This window comes from Schistocerca serialis, chromosome 10, assembly GCF_023864345.2.
Source record: "Schistocerca serialis cubense isolate TAMUIC-IGC-003099 chromosome 10, iqSchSeri2.2, whole genome shotgun sequence".
Classification (NCBI taxonomy): Eukaryota; Metazoa; Arthropoda; class Insecta; order Orthoptera; family Acrididae; genus Schistocerca; species Schistocerca serialis.
In genome coordinates, this window is record NC_064647.1 from 226,354,658 (window position 1) to 226,371,744 (window position 17,087).

General features: G+C 41.1%; 1 protein-coding gene and 1 pseudogene across 2 annotated transcripts in view; both read right to left on the bottom strand.

Moving 5' to 3' along the window:
* The window catches only part of LOC126425141 (zinc finger protein 239-like), an 89,325-nt gene that overhangs the window by 27,505 nt on the left and 44,733 nt on the right, over positions 1-17,087 (bottom strand). The window contains exons 4-5 of one of the 2 annotated variants that reach the window (XM_050088086.1): positions 14,398-14,447; positions 588-715 (exon numbers count right to left, since the gene is read on the bottom strand). In XM_050088086.1, coding sequence (XP_049944043.1) covers positions 676-715; positions 14,398-14,447 — 90 coding nt within the window. In that variant the 3' untranslated portion in view covers positions 588-675. Of the gene's footprint in view, positions 1-587; positions 716-14,397; positions 14,448-17,087 lie in introns of those variants that run through there. The other variant, XM_050088085.1, reaches the window with a different exon arrangement.
* LOC126425337 (5S ribosomal RNA) lies at positions 1,684-1,801 on the bottom strand (annotated as a pseudogene).

The following is a 17,087-nucleotide window of genomic DNA, read 5'->3' on the forward strand; positions in this document are numbered from 1 at the left end:
AATTAGTGGAAATGTCGGGGCAGCCTCCAGTTCTTTACATCGGCAATGGTAGTGCATTGAAGTTCGCAAAAAATCCAGAATATCATCGACGCTCTAAACATATAGAGGTCCGACATTTCTATGTTCGTGAAAGATATCTGAATGGTGAGATTTTCTTGGAACACATTGATGGACACAACCAGTTGGCAGATATTTTGACGAAACCCCTTCAACGAGTTCGATTTAATTTTCTATATTCAGAAATTGGCATGCAAGAGACAAAGCAATAATTTCATGAGTTTTTCTTTTGGAGGAAGTATTAATAGAAAAGAGACGGAGAGGAGATTAGTGTTTTTAACGTCCCATCGACAACGAGGTCATTAGAGACGGAGCACAAGCTCGGGTTAGGGAAGGATGGGGAAGGAAATCGGCCGTGCTCTTTCAAAGGAACCATCCATGACTCTGCTGTCAATATCTTTATTCTTTACTTTTGTGCAACTTCTGCGTTTTTTTGTAAATGTGTTTTTTTTCGTGTCCAGGGTGTAATTATAAAGTTAATAAAATGTTTTCTTGCCTTTAAAATAATATTTTTCATTACAGATGAGGGTAGTTGTTGCGGTACCGAGTGGAGCAGTCGCTGTGTGTAGCAGTACAGAAGACAGACATCCTTCGAACACCATTGCTTCAATTAGCCGCTTATACATTTCGGCGTGCTGCTCCATAGATACGCGGATATCTGTTAAAGGGAGATAGTATCTGAAACTAACCAAACAAAGCGAGGAGTTTGTTGTAACAGTTACAGATCGGAGTTGTCGCAATCGACGGATGCCGACCTGTGTCAACCGGACTTGAACATCCATTTCCATCGAGCCGACACACACACGAACAGTCGCGCACTGGTCCATGACACAAGTAGCTTACCAGTGCAGATAAGTATGCCACTTGAGTCAGTTTCAGTGGAATACAGCATCTCAAAAATATTGATAAGTAGATTGATTCTATGGCAGACTGGATCCATTGGACGGTGTAAGACTAAAGACTACTTTTAGAATCTCAGGCACAGCTCACAGTAGTCTAACCCACAAATCCATTTACAGCAACTTTTTAATTGTTCGACAGCAGTCACATACATTTCCAGTTGCTCATACCAGATAGTAACTTAAGGGTCAAACAGCTCTGAGCACTATGGGACTTAACTTCTATGGTCATCAGTCCCCTAGAACTTAGAACTACTTAAACCTAACTAACCTAAAGACATCATACGCATCCATGCCTGAGGCAGGATTCGAACCTGCGACCGTAGCGGTCGCACGGTGCCAGACTGTAGTGCCTAGAACCGCTCGGCCATCCCGGCCGGCACAATAACATACAATGTATTTATGAGAATATAACATTAAATTAAGCTCACTGGTTTTTTTCCCCCTCCGAAAGAGATTTCGCTACAAGGAAGAAAGGTTCCCCTTATTGAATCTATACAGTGAAGCCACAAAAGTCATGGCACTAGCACTCCGTCTTCAGGCCACGAGTGGCCTACCGGAAGCATCCGACCGCCGTGTCATCCTCAGTTGAGGATGTGGATAGGAGGGGCGTGTGGTCAGCACACCGCTCTCCCGGTCGTTATGATGGTATTCTCGACCGAAGCCGCTACTATTCGGTCGAGTAGCTCCTCAATTGGCATCACGAGGCTGAGTGCACCCCGAGAAATGGCAACAGCGCATGGCGGCCTGGATGGTCACCCATCCAAGTGCCGACCACGCCCGACAGCGCTTAACTTCGGTGATCTCACGGGAACCGGCGTATCCACTGCGGCAAGGCCGTTGCCCAACAAAAGTCATGGGATACCTCCTAATATCGTATTAGACAACCTTTTGTGCCTGGCGTAGTGCAGCAATTCAACTTAGTGTGGACTCAACAAGTTGATGGAAGTCCCTTGTAAAAATATTGAGCCATGCTACCTCTAAAGCCATCCATAATTGGGAAAGTGTTATTGGTGAAGGATTTTGTCACACACTCACCTCTCTACTACGTCACATAAACGTTCAGTGGGACTCGTGTCGGGCGATCTGGATGGCCAATCATTTGCTCGAACTGTCCAGAATGTTTTCAAACCCATTGTGAACAACTGGACATTGTCATCTATAAAAATTGAGGTCCATGAATCGCTGCACATGGCTCCAAGTAGCCAAAAATAACCATTTCCAGTCAATGACCAGTTCATTTGGGCAAGAGAACCCAGTCCAGTCCATGTAAACATATACCACATCTTTATGGAGCCCCCACCAGCTTGCACAGTGTCTTGTTGGCAACTTGGGCCATAGTGTTGTGAGGTCTGCACCACACTCGAACCCTATCATCAACTCTTTACCTACTGAAATCTGGGCACAGCTAACAAGACCACTGTCTTCTAGTCGTCTAGGGTCTAATCGATATGCCAAGAGCCCAGGAGAGGTGCTGCAAGTGATGTCGTGCCTTTTGCAAAGGCATTCACATTGGTTGTCTGCTGCCATAGCCCATTAACGCCAAATTTCGTTGCACTGTCCTAAGGGGTAGGTTCGTCGCACGTCCCACATTCATTGCTGTTGTTATTTCATGCAGTGTTGTTTGTTGGCACTGACATCTACGCAAATGCGGCTGCTCTCGGTCATGAAATGAAGGCCATCGGCCACTGCGTTGACCGTGGTGAGAGGCAGTGCCTAAAAATTTGGTATTCCCAGCACACTCTTGACACTGCGGATATCAGAGTATTGAATTCCCTAAATATTTCCGAAATGGAATGTTCCACGTGTCTAGCTCCAACTCTCATTGAATGTTTGATGCCTGTTAATTCCTGTTGCGCGACCATAATCACGCCAGAAACCGTCTCACAGGGATCAGTTGAGTAGAAATTAAAGCTCCGCGAATGCACTGCTCTTTTATACCTTGTGTAGGCAGCACTACCGCTATCTGTATATGCGCATATCGCTACCACATGACCTTTGTCGCCGGCCGGAGTGGCCGAGCGGTTCTAGGCGCTACAGTCTGGAACCGCGCGACCGCTACAGTCGCAGGTTCGAATCGTGCCTCGGGCATGGATGTGTGTGTTGTCCTTAGGTTAGTTAGGTTTAAGTAGTTCTAAGTTCTGGGGGGCTGATCACATCAGAAGTTAAGTCCTGTAAAGCTCAGAGCCATTTGAACGATTTGACTTTTGTCACTTCATTGTTCATCTCCGTTGTTGTCAGTAAGATTGACAGAGGAAGCGTGTTGCCTTATTTTTACTACAAACTTTTGTTGTTGATGAGTTGTCTGATGAAGATAAGTGATTTATATTACTCGTTACCTCAATTGTGCGGAGAGTCACAATTTTTTACAATGCTAATATTTAAACAACGTCTTTTGAAATAAAAATGTAGATACTTTTTTTGTGGACTGGCAAGACAGCCAATCCATTAGGACAGGAGGCCGAAGGGCACGCGTTTAAGCTCAGGCAGGATGGCGTGAGGTCTGGAACAGGACAAGGTCTTTATAGTAGCAAAATTAGTACGTAGCTTCTGGAATACTTAACTTTAATCCATAATTGGTGAACATCGGTCTGACGGTACATGCGTCACAAGATAAATAGCAAATGATAATGGCACCTTGCTAGGTCGTAGCAAATGACGTAGCTGAAAGCTATGCTAACTATCGTCTCGGCAAATGAGAGCGTAATTTGTCAGTGAACCATCGCGAGCAAAGTCGGCTGTACAACTGGGGCGAGTGCTACGAAGTGTCTCTAGACCTGCTGTGTGGCGGTGCTCGGTCTCCAATCACTGATAGTGGCGACACGCAGGTCCGGCGTATACCAACGGACCGCGGCCGATTTAAAGGCTACCACCTAGCAAGTGTGGTGTCTGGCGGTGACACCACACTTTTTTTTTCAGTTAAATAGTTTCTTCCGATTGGAGAAAGCGGCCACACTAATCGTTAGGAAAGGTGGCCAAGGTGTTCACACCAATAAGAGAAAAAAAAAGATACAACTGGCTGCTAAACCCTGATATGTAATACGTACAAAGCATGTATTTCTAATAGAGTATTTTCTTTTTCAGTTAAGAATATTTGGTGTGGTACCTGATAATACATAGACGCAATATGTGTTAAGTGGCGAGCTATCAATAAGCATGGTTTGATGAAAATTGAGTTTCTCTTTACCAACACCTCCGCCCCCCCTCTCCCCCACCCTTTCATATGCGGCCCGAAGTATCGCTGTACAGTGTCAACATTGGCTCTTAAGTAAAAAAGTTTAACTGCCCCTGGTCTTCACTGGTTAACCTTACGCCACCGACTTAGTCGAGGACTTACACATTGTAAAACTGATGTTTGTATCAATTTTACCTAACAATTTTGTGAATTTTAATGACATAAAATAAACAATTACATCAATGTATTTGTCAGGCCCACAGACTACTGTGCTCGTAAGGGTTCCGTTTGGCTCAAATTGACAGCTTAATTAGTTTTAGCGTACCGTTTAAAAAAGTTGTTTTTCTTTCATTATCCTCAAGGACTCAAGGATACGTTTACAGTAATAATGTTAATGAACTAGCGGACTGTAATGGTGGCGTAATAGAACAATCAGTAGAGCCCAAAAAAGGTCGAATAGCGGGATAGTTCGTGTAGTCCCCAATTTTGGCACACTGCTAAGAGTGAGAGCCATGAACAACATACAAGAAATCCTGACCGGTGGGGGCTTAATGTCGAAGTGGGGCTGCGTCTGGAGGTCACTTTCGCACCTTTTTCTTGAATAACTCAAAAAACTGTGGCCTCGAGAGAAAACGGATCCCACAACAAAATTTAACTGCATCAATTGCTGACAATGTCCAGTTCATTTTTTTCTGCGAGACTAATAGTTTGTGCGAAACGAGCGAGAGAGAGTTTGAAAATCTTGCATATGGTTTTTGAAGGTTAGCTAGTAAATTGTGGGTTGCATAAAACGACAGCGGTAGGTGCAGTTGACCATGCTGTAGCACTGAATCGAATAGTGTTCATGTGATTGGTTCCTGAGTCTTGAAGATAAAATGAGGATATATTGATCATCTGAACCTATCATCTAGTTGTTTTTATTTCTAAGTGTTAAGACTCCCATAAACGATCAAAAATTTTGTCATCAAACTTAATGACGCTTTCAAAATATCTGACCGCGAACGGTGCTATTTGACGTGTTTGTCAAGCATAAATCGTGTTTGACGTGTTTCTCAGAAATTTTGCTTGACGGAAAATGTGACAAAATGGTGGACGTTACATGTGACCATGTTTTGCTGCATATGTTTATATTATTGGAAAATTGTTTTATTAGTATAGTGAGTTCCCACACCTTGGGAACTGTGGTCAAGTATAAAAACAAAATAGCACTGACAATAGCACACTTTTGTGCCAATATCAATGCAACAAAAAGTATACTCTAAATGATATTTCCCGAGTGGCTAAACATTCATCTCTTACCATGGTACAGAGAGTAAATTCATCCGTAATGTGACAATTGCACTCACCATCGTCAACAGAAACTAAGTGTCAAGCAAGTATCATGAACTGTGCATATCAGGACAATATATACTTAAACAGTGCAAGTCTTGCTGTATCCATCAGGCAAGATGATTTTTGTAGATATGTTGTGTCATTAAAACTCAGCTGCATTTTGGGCCGATTGCACCAATGCCGATTATACAGCACAATAACCGAGGGTCCCGTGATCACGTTTCTAACTTAATCGGAACTAAGTTGTCTCTGTCCTGCACCAACGTTAAATGCCGATTAGCTAATCGGGAGTTTTACTGCGGTTAACTCCACGTGTTACAAAGGAAAATGCCGATATACATGCAAAGATAACGATATACGTTGTCTGCCTGTGGCAAGGGTGTTGTAACCGCCTTGGTCTGTGGTACTTACACGCGCTTTTTATATTGTTGGCTTAACATAAGCGTTGTTACTGCACTATGGAGAACAAGAAAGGGACGCCGAATTTTTCCAAATTCGAAGAAGACATGCTTTTAGAGTTGGTTGCCTCCAATTCAAGTACATTAGAGTGTAAAAAAACAGATGGTTGCACAGTTAGGGAAAAACTGGATGCATGGGAAAATATAGCAATACAATTTAATTCAACTCCAGGTAAGATTAAATTTTATTTGAATCATAAATCAATAAATATCTGTTACTAATGTACACTGCTGGCCACTGTAAATGCAACACCAAGAAAGACAAGAGGTAGCACTACAAAATTTTGTAGATAACATGTTGACCAAGTATCAAATGATTACGTTTACAGACGTCTGTGACATGTTGTTCCTGCCAGAATCAGTAGCCAGAGTAGCCGCCATTGTTGGAGATCACCACTGCCACACGTCTCGGCATTGAGTCAAAGAGACGTTGGATGTGTTCCTGGGGTACAGCAGCCCAAGCAACTTCCACACGTTGCCAAGGATCATCTGGTGTGGCAGCTGGGGATGTAATCTGGGTCCCTCGTTGAGCAACCATGTACCACATGTTTTCTATCGGTGAAAGATCCGGGGAGCGAGCCGGCCAGGGAAGCAATTCAATCTGGTTATTGACGAAGAACCTTTGGACAATGCGTGCCACGTGTGGTCGCGCATTATCCTGTTGAAATATGGCTGTGGCCGAGCCCTGAAGGTAAGGAAGGACAACTGGCTCCAGCACCTCGGATATGTAGCGCCGGCTATTTAAAGTACCGGCAATGTGTACTAGAGGCGCGCGAAAGTAATATCCAATACTGCCCCATACCATAATACCCGGTGCAAGACCAGTGTGGCGGTGCATAATGCAGCTGTCCAGCATCCTCTCTCCACGGTGTCTCCACACTCGAATCTGACCATCGTGGTGCTGCAGACAAAAGCGTGCCTCGTCAGTAATGACAACGTCATTCCATTCTGCCATCCACATCCGTCTGTCATCACACCATTGGCCACGGAGACGTCTGTGGTTCTGCGTCAATGGTAGACGAAGCAATGGACGTCTTGCGGACAGACCACTCTGCTGTAAAAGGCGTCGAATGGTATGCGCAGACACTGGATGATGGGTTACAGATGCAATGTGCTGTGCTATGGTTCGAGATGTCACTGAGCGATCCGTCACTGCCATACACACAATTTGCCTATCAGCACGTGCAGTGGTGCACCGAGGTGAATGCGATCAACCACGTTGGTCCGTCGTACCCTCCTGCATCCAACGGTCACATATCCGCATTACAGTTGTTTGGTTTCGTCCAACACGACTAGCGATTTCTCTGTATGATAATCCACAATCTCGGTAAGCCACTATCCTTCCTCTGTCGAACTCGGATACTTGATCAAAAGATGTTCGCTGTTGTCTACGAGGCATAATTGATCATCTTGTGAAACAACCACAAGGTAAACACACATGCCGAATGTACACTTGTCGAAATCTCCAAGCCTTAAATGGCGCTATGAGGTGGTGCCACAGGCGCGCGTGATGTGCGTCTGCGCTGAAATTCTAATCAGTTGCATATCTCATTGCTGCAAACCCATGGTGTAAATTTCACTCGATTCGGATGCTTCCTTCAGGGTGTCGCATTTACGGTGGTCAGCAGTGTACATTAAAACACAGTTTTTCATGGCACTTAGATTAATATTGAATAACAATTCAAGATACACACAACAAAAATGATATCAGCTACTACAAAATATATCCATTTCAGGTGTGACAAAAAGAAGGCCTGAAAGGCTTAAAACATGTTACGAGAATATGAAGAGGAGGTTGCAGAAGGATTTGGCTGAAGAGAAGATTCAAGTCTATAAAACAGTAGGCAGGGAGACAGTACCACTACCTAAAAAGAGTCCACACGAGGCAAAACTACTGGAAATAGTTGGCTCATCATTGAAGCCACTGGAAAATACCTTCGATTCGGATGCACAGTACAGTGTAATAATGGATCTAAATGTAGATGATGCAGCAGTTGGTGATGCCAGCAGTACCATAAACAGTAATGGAACTGTAATTGCTTCTGAAGCTGGCTAAAGCCTGATCCCAGCACAGGTTGTTATGGAGAATGTTCAACAACCCTTCTCCAAACCTTCAAGCGCAGGAACACAAGAAACATGTAATCAGAGAAGGCTGCCACCGAGACCTAAACCAACTTCCTCCTCTGTACTGGACAGTGTGATGCAGAAGAGGGTGGAAGTACTCCAGCAGCAGCCGGAAATGATGAAGAGAGAACATATGAAAGAAATGAGAATTAAAAAAAAATCTTAAAATTTTGGCACTAAAAGAAAAATAAAATATTGGAAGTGGAAGAATTCCACCAAATGTAATGTAAATGTTTTTTAAACATTTCGTTATTTGTGCACTATAATAATTTCAAATAAAAATAATTACATACATGTATTAACAGTTTACCTCAGTGAAAATGTTCATCAATGATAGTGCGACGAACTGCTCATCCTGGTAATGTGTCATCACGATACATTTGATGACCGGGAGCCATTGGCTCATTATTGTCAATATTGGGGCCCCTCTTGCTATGCAACAGCCTCTGCAACAGCCTCAGCAGAAGCCGCATAATTTCCATATCTTCTGGTGGCTCTTCCTTGCTTGTGCTCCTTGTAATATTATGCAAGGCAGCTGTATTCATGATAATTGCCATTGTCTTTTGTGGATTACACCTCATTCCCATAGATAAAATGGGGAATCTCCTTTTCCACAAACCATACAGTCTCTCCACAGTGTTCCTTGTTGTAATGTGAGACCTATTATATTGGTGCTCTGCTGCACTCTGTGGATTTGAAAGTAGTGTCAATAAGTGAGGTCTGCATGCACAGCCACTATCTCCTAGTAAGTGACCGACTGGTATTTCTCCATTTTCAAACTGTGCCTTTCGAGCGCAAATACAAAATATTATACTATTGTGCACAGAGCCAGGCCACCAAGCCACAATGTCCCGCATTCTTAAATTGTGGTCGCTGATTGTTTGACAATTAAAGGAGAAATATGACTTCCTATTGCGGAAAAGTTCTGCATTCTGTCCCCCAGGTGTCTGAATCCTGAGTCAATCCACTGTACCAATGACTCCAGGAAATCCAGCCAGTGTGTTGAAAACATCCATGACAGAGTGTACTTCCGCTCGAGAAGGAAACACTATGTATTGACGAGACATTGTTGCTATGATTCCTGACACTTCACTTATAATTCTTTGTGCCATTGTAGAATGTATATTAGCACTGTCACCAATTACTATATTAATATGCTCCAGTTGCGTATGCTGCCTTTAATGTCATCAGAAGTCTGTTCATGGGCGAGGGGCGAGATGAGATTATTTCGGTAAGTTGAAAATTCTAACCTATTGTGGATTTGATCCAATAACCACCACACTGTTTCTTTTGAAAAACGAAACCTCTCTTCAAGTTTCCGGTCACCATAATCTTCGAAAGGATTTCCCCTTTTCACAAGTACACCAACATGGTTGTGATGATTTATATGTTGAAGGTATAGCATTTCCTCGTCTTCTATGCCATTAAAACATCAAAACGCTCTGCCATGTTACATGTTTACAATAAGTTAACCGTGATCAATTCAAGATAAGTGACCCTTTGAGCTCAGTTAACTTTAATCACAATCAAATCCCTCGATTTACTTTGATCGAGGTCAGTGCAGCTGAATATTGAGTTAATCAGGGTTAAATGCTGACTTGACCACGGTTAACTTCTAATCGACATTGGTGCAGTCGGCCCTTAAAGTTAACTTATAAATGACTATAGACTGTGAAGAGTGCAGTCCATATTAACATACGCATTTTCTGGTCTCACTAAATGAACAATTTTACCAGATATCCATAAAATTTTGACAATTCAGTTCTAACGAAATTTGGTCTGCTGAAAACAGTCCAGTCATCTTTGAAGTGAGACAGAAAGACTGATGTGAAGTGCTCCCATCCATGTTACACACCAGTACTGTGAGCCAAGTATATATGAGTTATATGAGTACACAGCAAATCACTTGTGGAAGAAATATCACATGGGCAGCAGATGTACATGCTGCCATGATGCTCACCATGAAGGACACTGTTTCATAATTCAATCAACAGGGTGACAGCAGGGTTGCCTACAAGAGTTAACTAATGCCAGTGCCACATTTTGCATTTTGTCAAGGTTAAAACCATAATCATCATTAACTAAAACATTCATCAAATGTCTTGTAATACCTGTCCTGAAAACTGAATCTCAGAAGGATGACACAGATGTTGAAATCTGCATGTTCTCACAGTTCACTGTATGGCTTGCCTGTTTACTGTGCTCAAATACAGAAGATTTATCACACTGTAGCAGTGTGATACAGCATCGATGTTCCATGCAATGTTCTTGAATTGTATGTAAATTACGTCCAATATCTGACAAACCATACTGACAGAGAATCTTATACAACCCTGACTTTCACAGAATCTAGCTGTTATGTACAGTGTCAATGAGTGTGGCTATCTTTGGTAATGGCAGAAAAATAGCCATGACTTTGTTTAGAGAGAATGTGGCCCATTTTATTGGTTCCATGTTTAAGCAGTGCAAAAACAATCCTTCCTATAAATTGGTTTCTGTAAAAATTTTCCTAGCCAAGCAAATAGCAGGAAATGGACAAATAGAGTATCAAAGTGACTAGTGTGAGGTATAGCTTTGCAAAAACATATTTAAATACTTGAATGTAATCAGGATACTTAAGAAAAACTTTTTTGATGATTAGGCAAAACAATTATTTCATGAGCAGCTGCTACTAGTTATGTAAATGAAGTGTCAAGAAGTTCACATTTTCAAAGCATAGCTATTTTGTGCATAAAAGTTGTATTGGCAGGATATTTAATGGTCAAACTAGTTTCCTTCCAACTGGGTACTAAATTTAGGACACTTTGAGAGCAGAAGACCTAATGAGAGCAAAATGAGGTGTCAAAAATATCAAGCTTTCTGAAAAAATTTGAAAATAGATAAGAAACTGAAAAAACTGTCAAATGTTTTATGAACTTATGTATCTAAAAAGGAAGAAGTAAAACAGATGAGAGAAACATTTACTGCATTATTGAATGGTGCTCTAAATTATGTACAGCATATGAACTAGCAATTCACAGCAATTTAGAATTTGAAGTTCAATGTTTAACTTAGAATCTTAGAATTTTAAAGAGTTGTGCAGGATATTTGTCAGGTGGATTATGTAGACCATGCAGTCTGCTGCTGTGTGGCCTCAACACATTTCAATCATCTAAGGCCAAAGGTATAAAAAGGTTCCAACAATTTTTTAGTTTCAAACTTTTTACAATAGAGAATCCTTCAAATTCTTAATCAGTACCTCATTTGCTGTACATGATTTCGAACATAATCCAAAGACATGTCAAATATTTCTGTAATCTATTTTATTTCTTACTTTTGGATCAATCATTACACAAATTTATATATTTTTGTAGGAGGCAGTTTCCCTTTAACTGTTAGGAAGGCCAGGAACTTGAGCTTCCCTCTTAGCGTCTTGAGACAGGGCACTCGGCTTTGAATTTAATTGCAAATCCCTGTAAATTGACCGTGGTGGATAACCATTGTCTGAAAAATGTTTTATGTGGTAGTTTTCCTGTAGATGGTCCTTATTAGCAATAATATGTGCTCCTTGAGCAAGTGTATCAGGAACACAATATTAGTCTGTAGATGTGATAACAGCTGCCTGCTTGCAGATGAACATTTACATTAGTCAACCTGCAAGAGACACTGTGTCTCAGGGTGCTGTATGTTTTAATAAAAACCAAGACATCCAGGAAAGGGAGCCATACCTCTTTTTCCAGCCCAAGGCAAATTTTACGTTTCCATGAATGGAATTCAGTTGGTACAAAAATTGAAGTTTCTCTTCCCACTGGGGTCGCTCTAAATAAATGTCATCCACCTACCTCCAAAAGATAACCTGCTGTATCCACTGCCTTGTCCGCAAAACCTTCATGATGATTCAAAGTTTCACCAGAGGTTCAAGTGAGTAATTTTAAAGCATGCATGTTCCCCCAGCCATAATTACAGGAACGCTGTTGTTCGAACAGGAATACATGCACGGATGTTAAGCACCTACTCAAGTTTATTTAGCGAACAGAATTACACATGAAACACAGACAAGAATAAATAAAAATATGTAAAGAAATAAACATAAATTATGCATTAAAAAACTGTTGTTAAATGCTGATTTTGAGTCTCCTTGTCCAGTCAAGGCTTGATGGTGTAGCCATGAAAAAGTTCTTTGTATCACCCAGATAAGCTCTCAATTTGCACTACTCAACAATGTTCCAGAAGGAATCGTTACACGCTCCACAGTCACAGCTTAGGATTGGCTGCTTACTTACCCCATTTGTGCAGGTTTTGTGCACAATATCTGGGTCCTGTCTGAATGCAATTTAAATTCTTCCACTCATGCCATGGGAGTTCAAAGAACTTGGGTCTCTGCAGATGTCAGTCTTTGGGCATTCCAGGTTTCATGCTGTCAATGGTGTAGTTGCTATCAGCAAGCTGTTGGCCCCAATCACAGAGGTGGATTTTTGGAATGAAGTTAGCTTGTAGCCAACCCTGGAACATCTTCATGGATGGTAAGTTGAAGGTTATTCATTATTTTGAAATATCCTTTCAACAGGGTTTCTTGTCTCATTAACAGTGGAGGGGTTATAAGGCTGAGTGCTGGAAGCCAGGATAGTGGAGTAATTCTTACACACCCAGAGATGATTCTCAAAGTTGTCTTGAGTGTCTATCTTATTTACATAAGGGCTGTTTAACAACATCACAGCACAATATTGAGCCACAGAAAACACTATGCTGACTGCAGAAATTCAAAGCACATTTGATAATGTTCCCCAGTTAGTACTGCAGAGTTCCTAAACAAGATTGTTCCATGTGCTTAATTTCCAAATAGTATTTTTGGGATGGTTCTTGAAGGGGAGTACCTTGTCCATGCGTCTCCTGTTTGGTTTGAAACCTGCTTGTTGTACAGGGGTGTTTTCCAGATTCTTGTGTCTATCCTGTTTAATGGCAGTCTTTTCAAAAGTTGGTAGTAACAACTGAGGATTACTATTGGAAATTATTTTCTGCATTATCTGAAGGTTTCTATTCAGGATAGCAATAACTTTAAAATTATGAAAGCATTTGGTAGACATCCTGATTTTAGGATCCTCGTAAAAAAAATTTGTCAGTCATACCCTTGTCCTCTTCCAAGAGCAAGCTAGAAATTCAGGGTTTAACCCATCAACACCAAGTAATTTGCCTGTCTTCACATCCTGGAGAGTGGAGAGCTGTTTCTAGTTCCCCTAGTGTGAAGTCCTGATAGAACTGTGTATCGGCTGACGTTATTTGCCAAATGTTACTGAAGTCCTTTTTTATTTTTGGAGAGTGCTCTGTCTTTTGGGGCTTTTGAGAGTTAAACAATCCTGTCTGGCCTGGTGTCACTGAGTAACCTACCCAAGTTGGTGGGCTGCTTCCACATAACTTCTTAGCAAGCTCCACGACTGACATCTTTATTTCTTCAAATTCAACTCTATTGTTGTTTTGAGCCATTTCTCTCTTCCTGATTCATACATTTTTCACATCAGTTCATGAGCTAGACCAGGATAATCATCCGTCATGTATGATTTATAATGTTTTTTACATTCATGGTTCCACCCTACAATATATTTCTTATGGTAACCACTCGGCACACATTTCTTTTCAGTCAAGATTACAGCACTACCAGATCTGTCTCAATTTACAGGTTAAGCTGGATCCATCAGATTACTTTATCAAATTTCTTGGAGCCATGCGGGGTAGCCACGTGGTTTGACACACCTTGCCATGGTCTGCACGGCTCGCCCCAATCGAGGTTCGAGTCCTCCCTCGGACATGGGAATATAAGTATTGTCCTTAGCGTAAGTTAGTTTGAGTTAGAGTAAGTAGTGCGTAAGCCTACAGACCAATGACCTCAGCAATTTGATCCCATAGAAACTTACCACCAAGTTTCTTGGAGAATATTTCCCAGTTTACCCATTGAAATTTTCATGGTCTAGGAGTGGGTCAAATGGTCTAGGAGTGGGTCCTTCGCACATGAAATGTGTGTTGGCTGTTTGGAGGGTCACATGGAACAGTTCTGAATATTTAGCAGTTGGTTTTGAGAATTTCGTGATGAGATGCAGAGATCAGGGTTGTACTCTCTGTTCCATGATCCAGACCTAACACACCCTCATCTTTTGCATCTCCCATTCTGGTGCTGCAGTAGCATTCTGGCCACAGGTGTTACATTTCCACAATGTATGATGGCCAAATCAAGCATGTGAACCTTACCAGTGTCAGAAACCAGCATTTCCTATTCCACGTACACTTGAGTATTGTGGTATCTTCTGCTGCAGCACTTATAAGCTACAAAAGCACCCATGCACAAAATGAAAAAGGAGAGATACAAAAAAGTATACAATACCTTTCTGGTTCACTGCCACTATTTGTTGACTCCACTTCATGTTTAAGTACCTGGAAGAAGGATTAAGAGTATTAATATTATTAATAATAATAATAATAATAATAATAATTCCCGTGGAGGCCCAGGAAAAGAATAGGCCTCCGGTATGTTCTGCCAGTCATAAAAGGCGACGAAAAGAACAAACCACTAATAGGGCTAACCCCCCTTTTAGTGTGATTAGTTGGTTCAGGACAGAACTAAAGGACCCTCGGACAAGCGCCGTCGTGGTCAGGGACGACGCTTGAACCCTATGCCCACCCACAATGGTAACGACACTGCTAGCCAACTGGAAAATGATTCAAATCCAAATAGAGGTGTTTTGCAGGATATGCTTCCTGCAACCACCCTTGAAAGAAAACAAAGACAGAGGATGAGATGGTCAGATGAAGTTAACCGACACCTCATGTTCTGTTATTACCAAGCAACAAACCTAGGAGCCAACACAACTGGATACAGATCACAAGTATACACAACACTTATTACCAGATACCCAGAATTAAAATTTTTAACAGAACAACGACTAGCTGATCAGATCCGTGTAATAATCAAAAATAACAGGATACCCCAGTCAGAATTAGAAAACATCAAACAACAAGTACAACAAATACTGGAACAAAATAATGTGCAATCAGAAGAAGAAGAAAATACAGTAATGGACTCAAACATCCCAGAGCAAACAAACAAAGAACAACACGCATCAATTAAACAGTCAGAGGAAAACGAAATCTTAAGACAGCCACCAGAACAAGCACAAATAGGACACGAAGTGACACACATGTTTGATATAGAAGAAAAATTTCAGCTGACATATATAGAATACAAAGACACAAATACAGACATTAGACCATTCTTGCATAGACCGCCAAATAACCCACAAGTCGAAACAACAATAAAAACTATCAACACAATCATACACAACAAAATAAATGAAAACACAACTATGGAAGAGTTACAACTACTGGTTTATATAGGAGCACTCACTACACTAAATATACACACTAGGAAGAGGTCAGAACCAACCAACACACAGAAGAAACCCACAAAACCAGCATGGCAACACATGCTACAGATCAGAATAGAAAAACTGAGAAAAGACATCGGACAGCTAACACAATTTATAAAAAATGAAATGTCAGAAAAAAATGAAAAAGGTTAGGTAAAATCTCACAACAAGAAGTGATAGAGCAATTAGATGAAAAGAAGCAGAAATTACAAGCTTTGGCCAAACGACTTAGAAGAAACAAAAAAAGTGAAAATGGAAGGAAACAAAACCAAACATTTAACACAAACCAAAAGAAATTTTACCAGACAATAGATAACACACACATTAAAATAAACAATCCACCAAACATAACAGACATGGAACACTTCTGGAGCAACATATGGTCAAACCCGGTACAACATAACAGGCATGCACGGTGGATACAAGCAGAAACAGATACATACTAGATGATACCACAAATGCCTGAAGTGATAATTTTGCAACATGAAGTCACCCAAGCAATTAATTCTACTCACAATTGGAAAGCCCCTGGAAAAGATAAAATAGCAAATTTCTGGCTAAAGAAATTCACCTCAACACATTCACATCTAACTAAATTATTTAACAAACGTAATTGTTAGGTTCAAATTAATGATATGGTTATAATAGAGGGAAACATTCCACGTAGGAAAAATATATCTAAAAACAAAGATGATGTGACTTACCAAATGAAAGTGCTGGCAGGTCGACAGACACACAAACAAACAGAAACATACACACAAAATTCAAGCTTTCGCAACAAACTGTTGCCTCATCAGGAAAGAGGGAAGGAGGGGAAAGACGAAAGGATGTGGGTTTTAAGGGAGAGGGTAAGGAGTCATTCCAATCCCGGGAGCGGAAAGACTTACCTTAGGGGGGAAAAAGGACGGGTATACACTCGCACACACACACATATCCATCCACACATTGTGTCTGTGTATGTGTGGATGGATATGTGTGTGTGTGCGCGCGCGAGTGTATACCCATCCTTTTTTCCCCCTAAGGTAAGTCTTTCCGCTTCTGGGATTGGAATGACTCCTTACCCTCTCCCTAAAACCCACATCCTTTCGTATTTCCCCTCCTTCCCTCTTTCCTGATGAGGCAACAGTTTGTTGCGAAAGCTTGAATTTTGTGTGTATGTTTGTGTTCGTTTGTGTGTCTGTCGACCTGCCAGCACTTTCATTTGGTAAGTCACATCATCTTTGTTTTTAGATATAAATTATTTAACAGTTACATTGCAGACCCATACACATTCCCTGATACACTTACACATGGAATAACTTATCAGAAACCTAAAGATCAAGCAGACACAGCAAACCCAGCTAAATATCACCCCATAACATGCCTACCAACAATATACAAAATATTAACTTCAGTCATTACACAGAAATTAATGACACATACAACACAGAACAAAATCATAAATGAAGAACAAAAACGCTGTTGCAAAGGAGCACGAGGATGTAAAGAGCAACTGATAATAGATGCAGAGGTGACATATCAAGCTAAAACTAAACAAATTATATATAAAAACAAAGATGAGGTGACTTACCGAACAAAAGCGCTGGCAGGTCGATAGACACACAAACATACACACAAAATTCAAGCTTTCACAACAAACTGTTGCCTC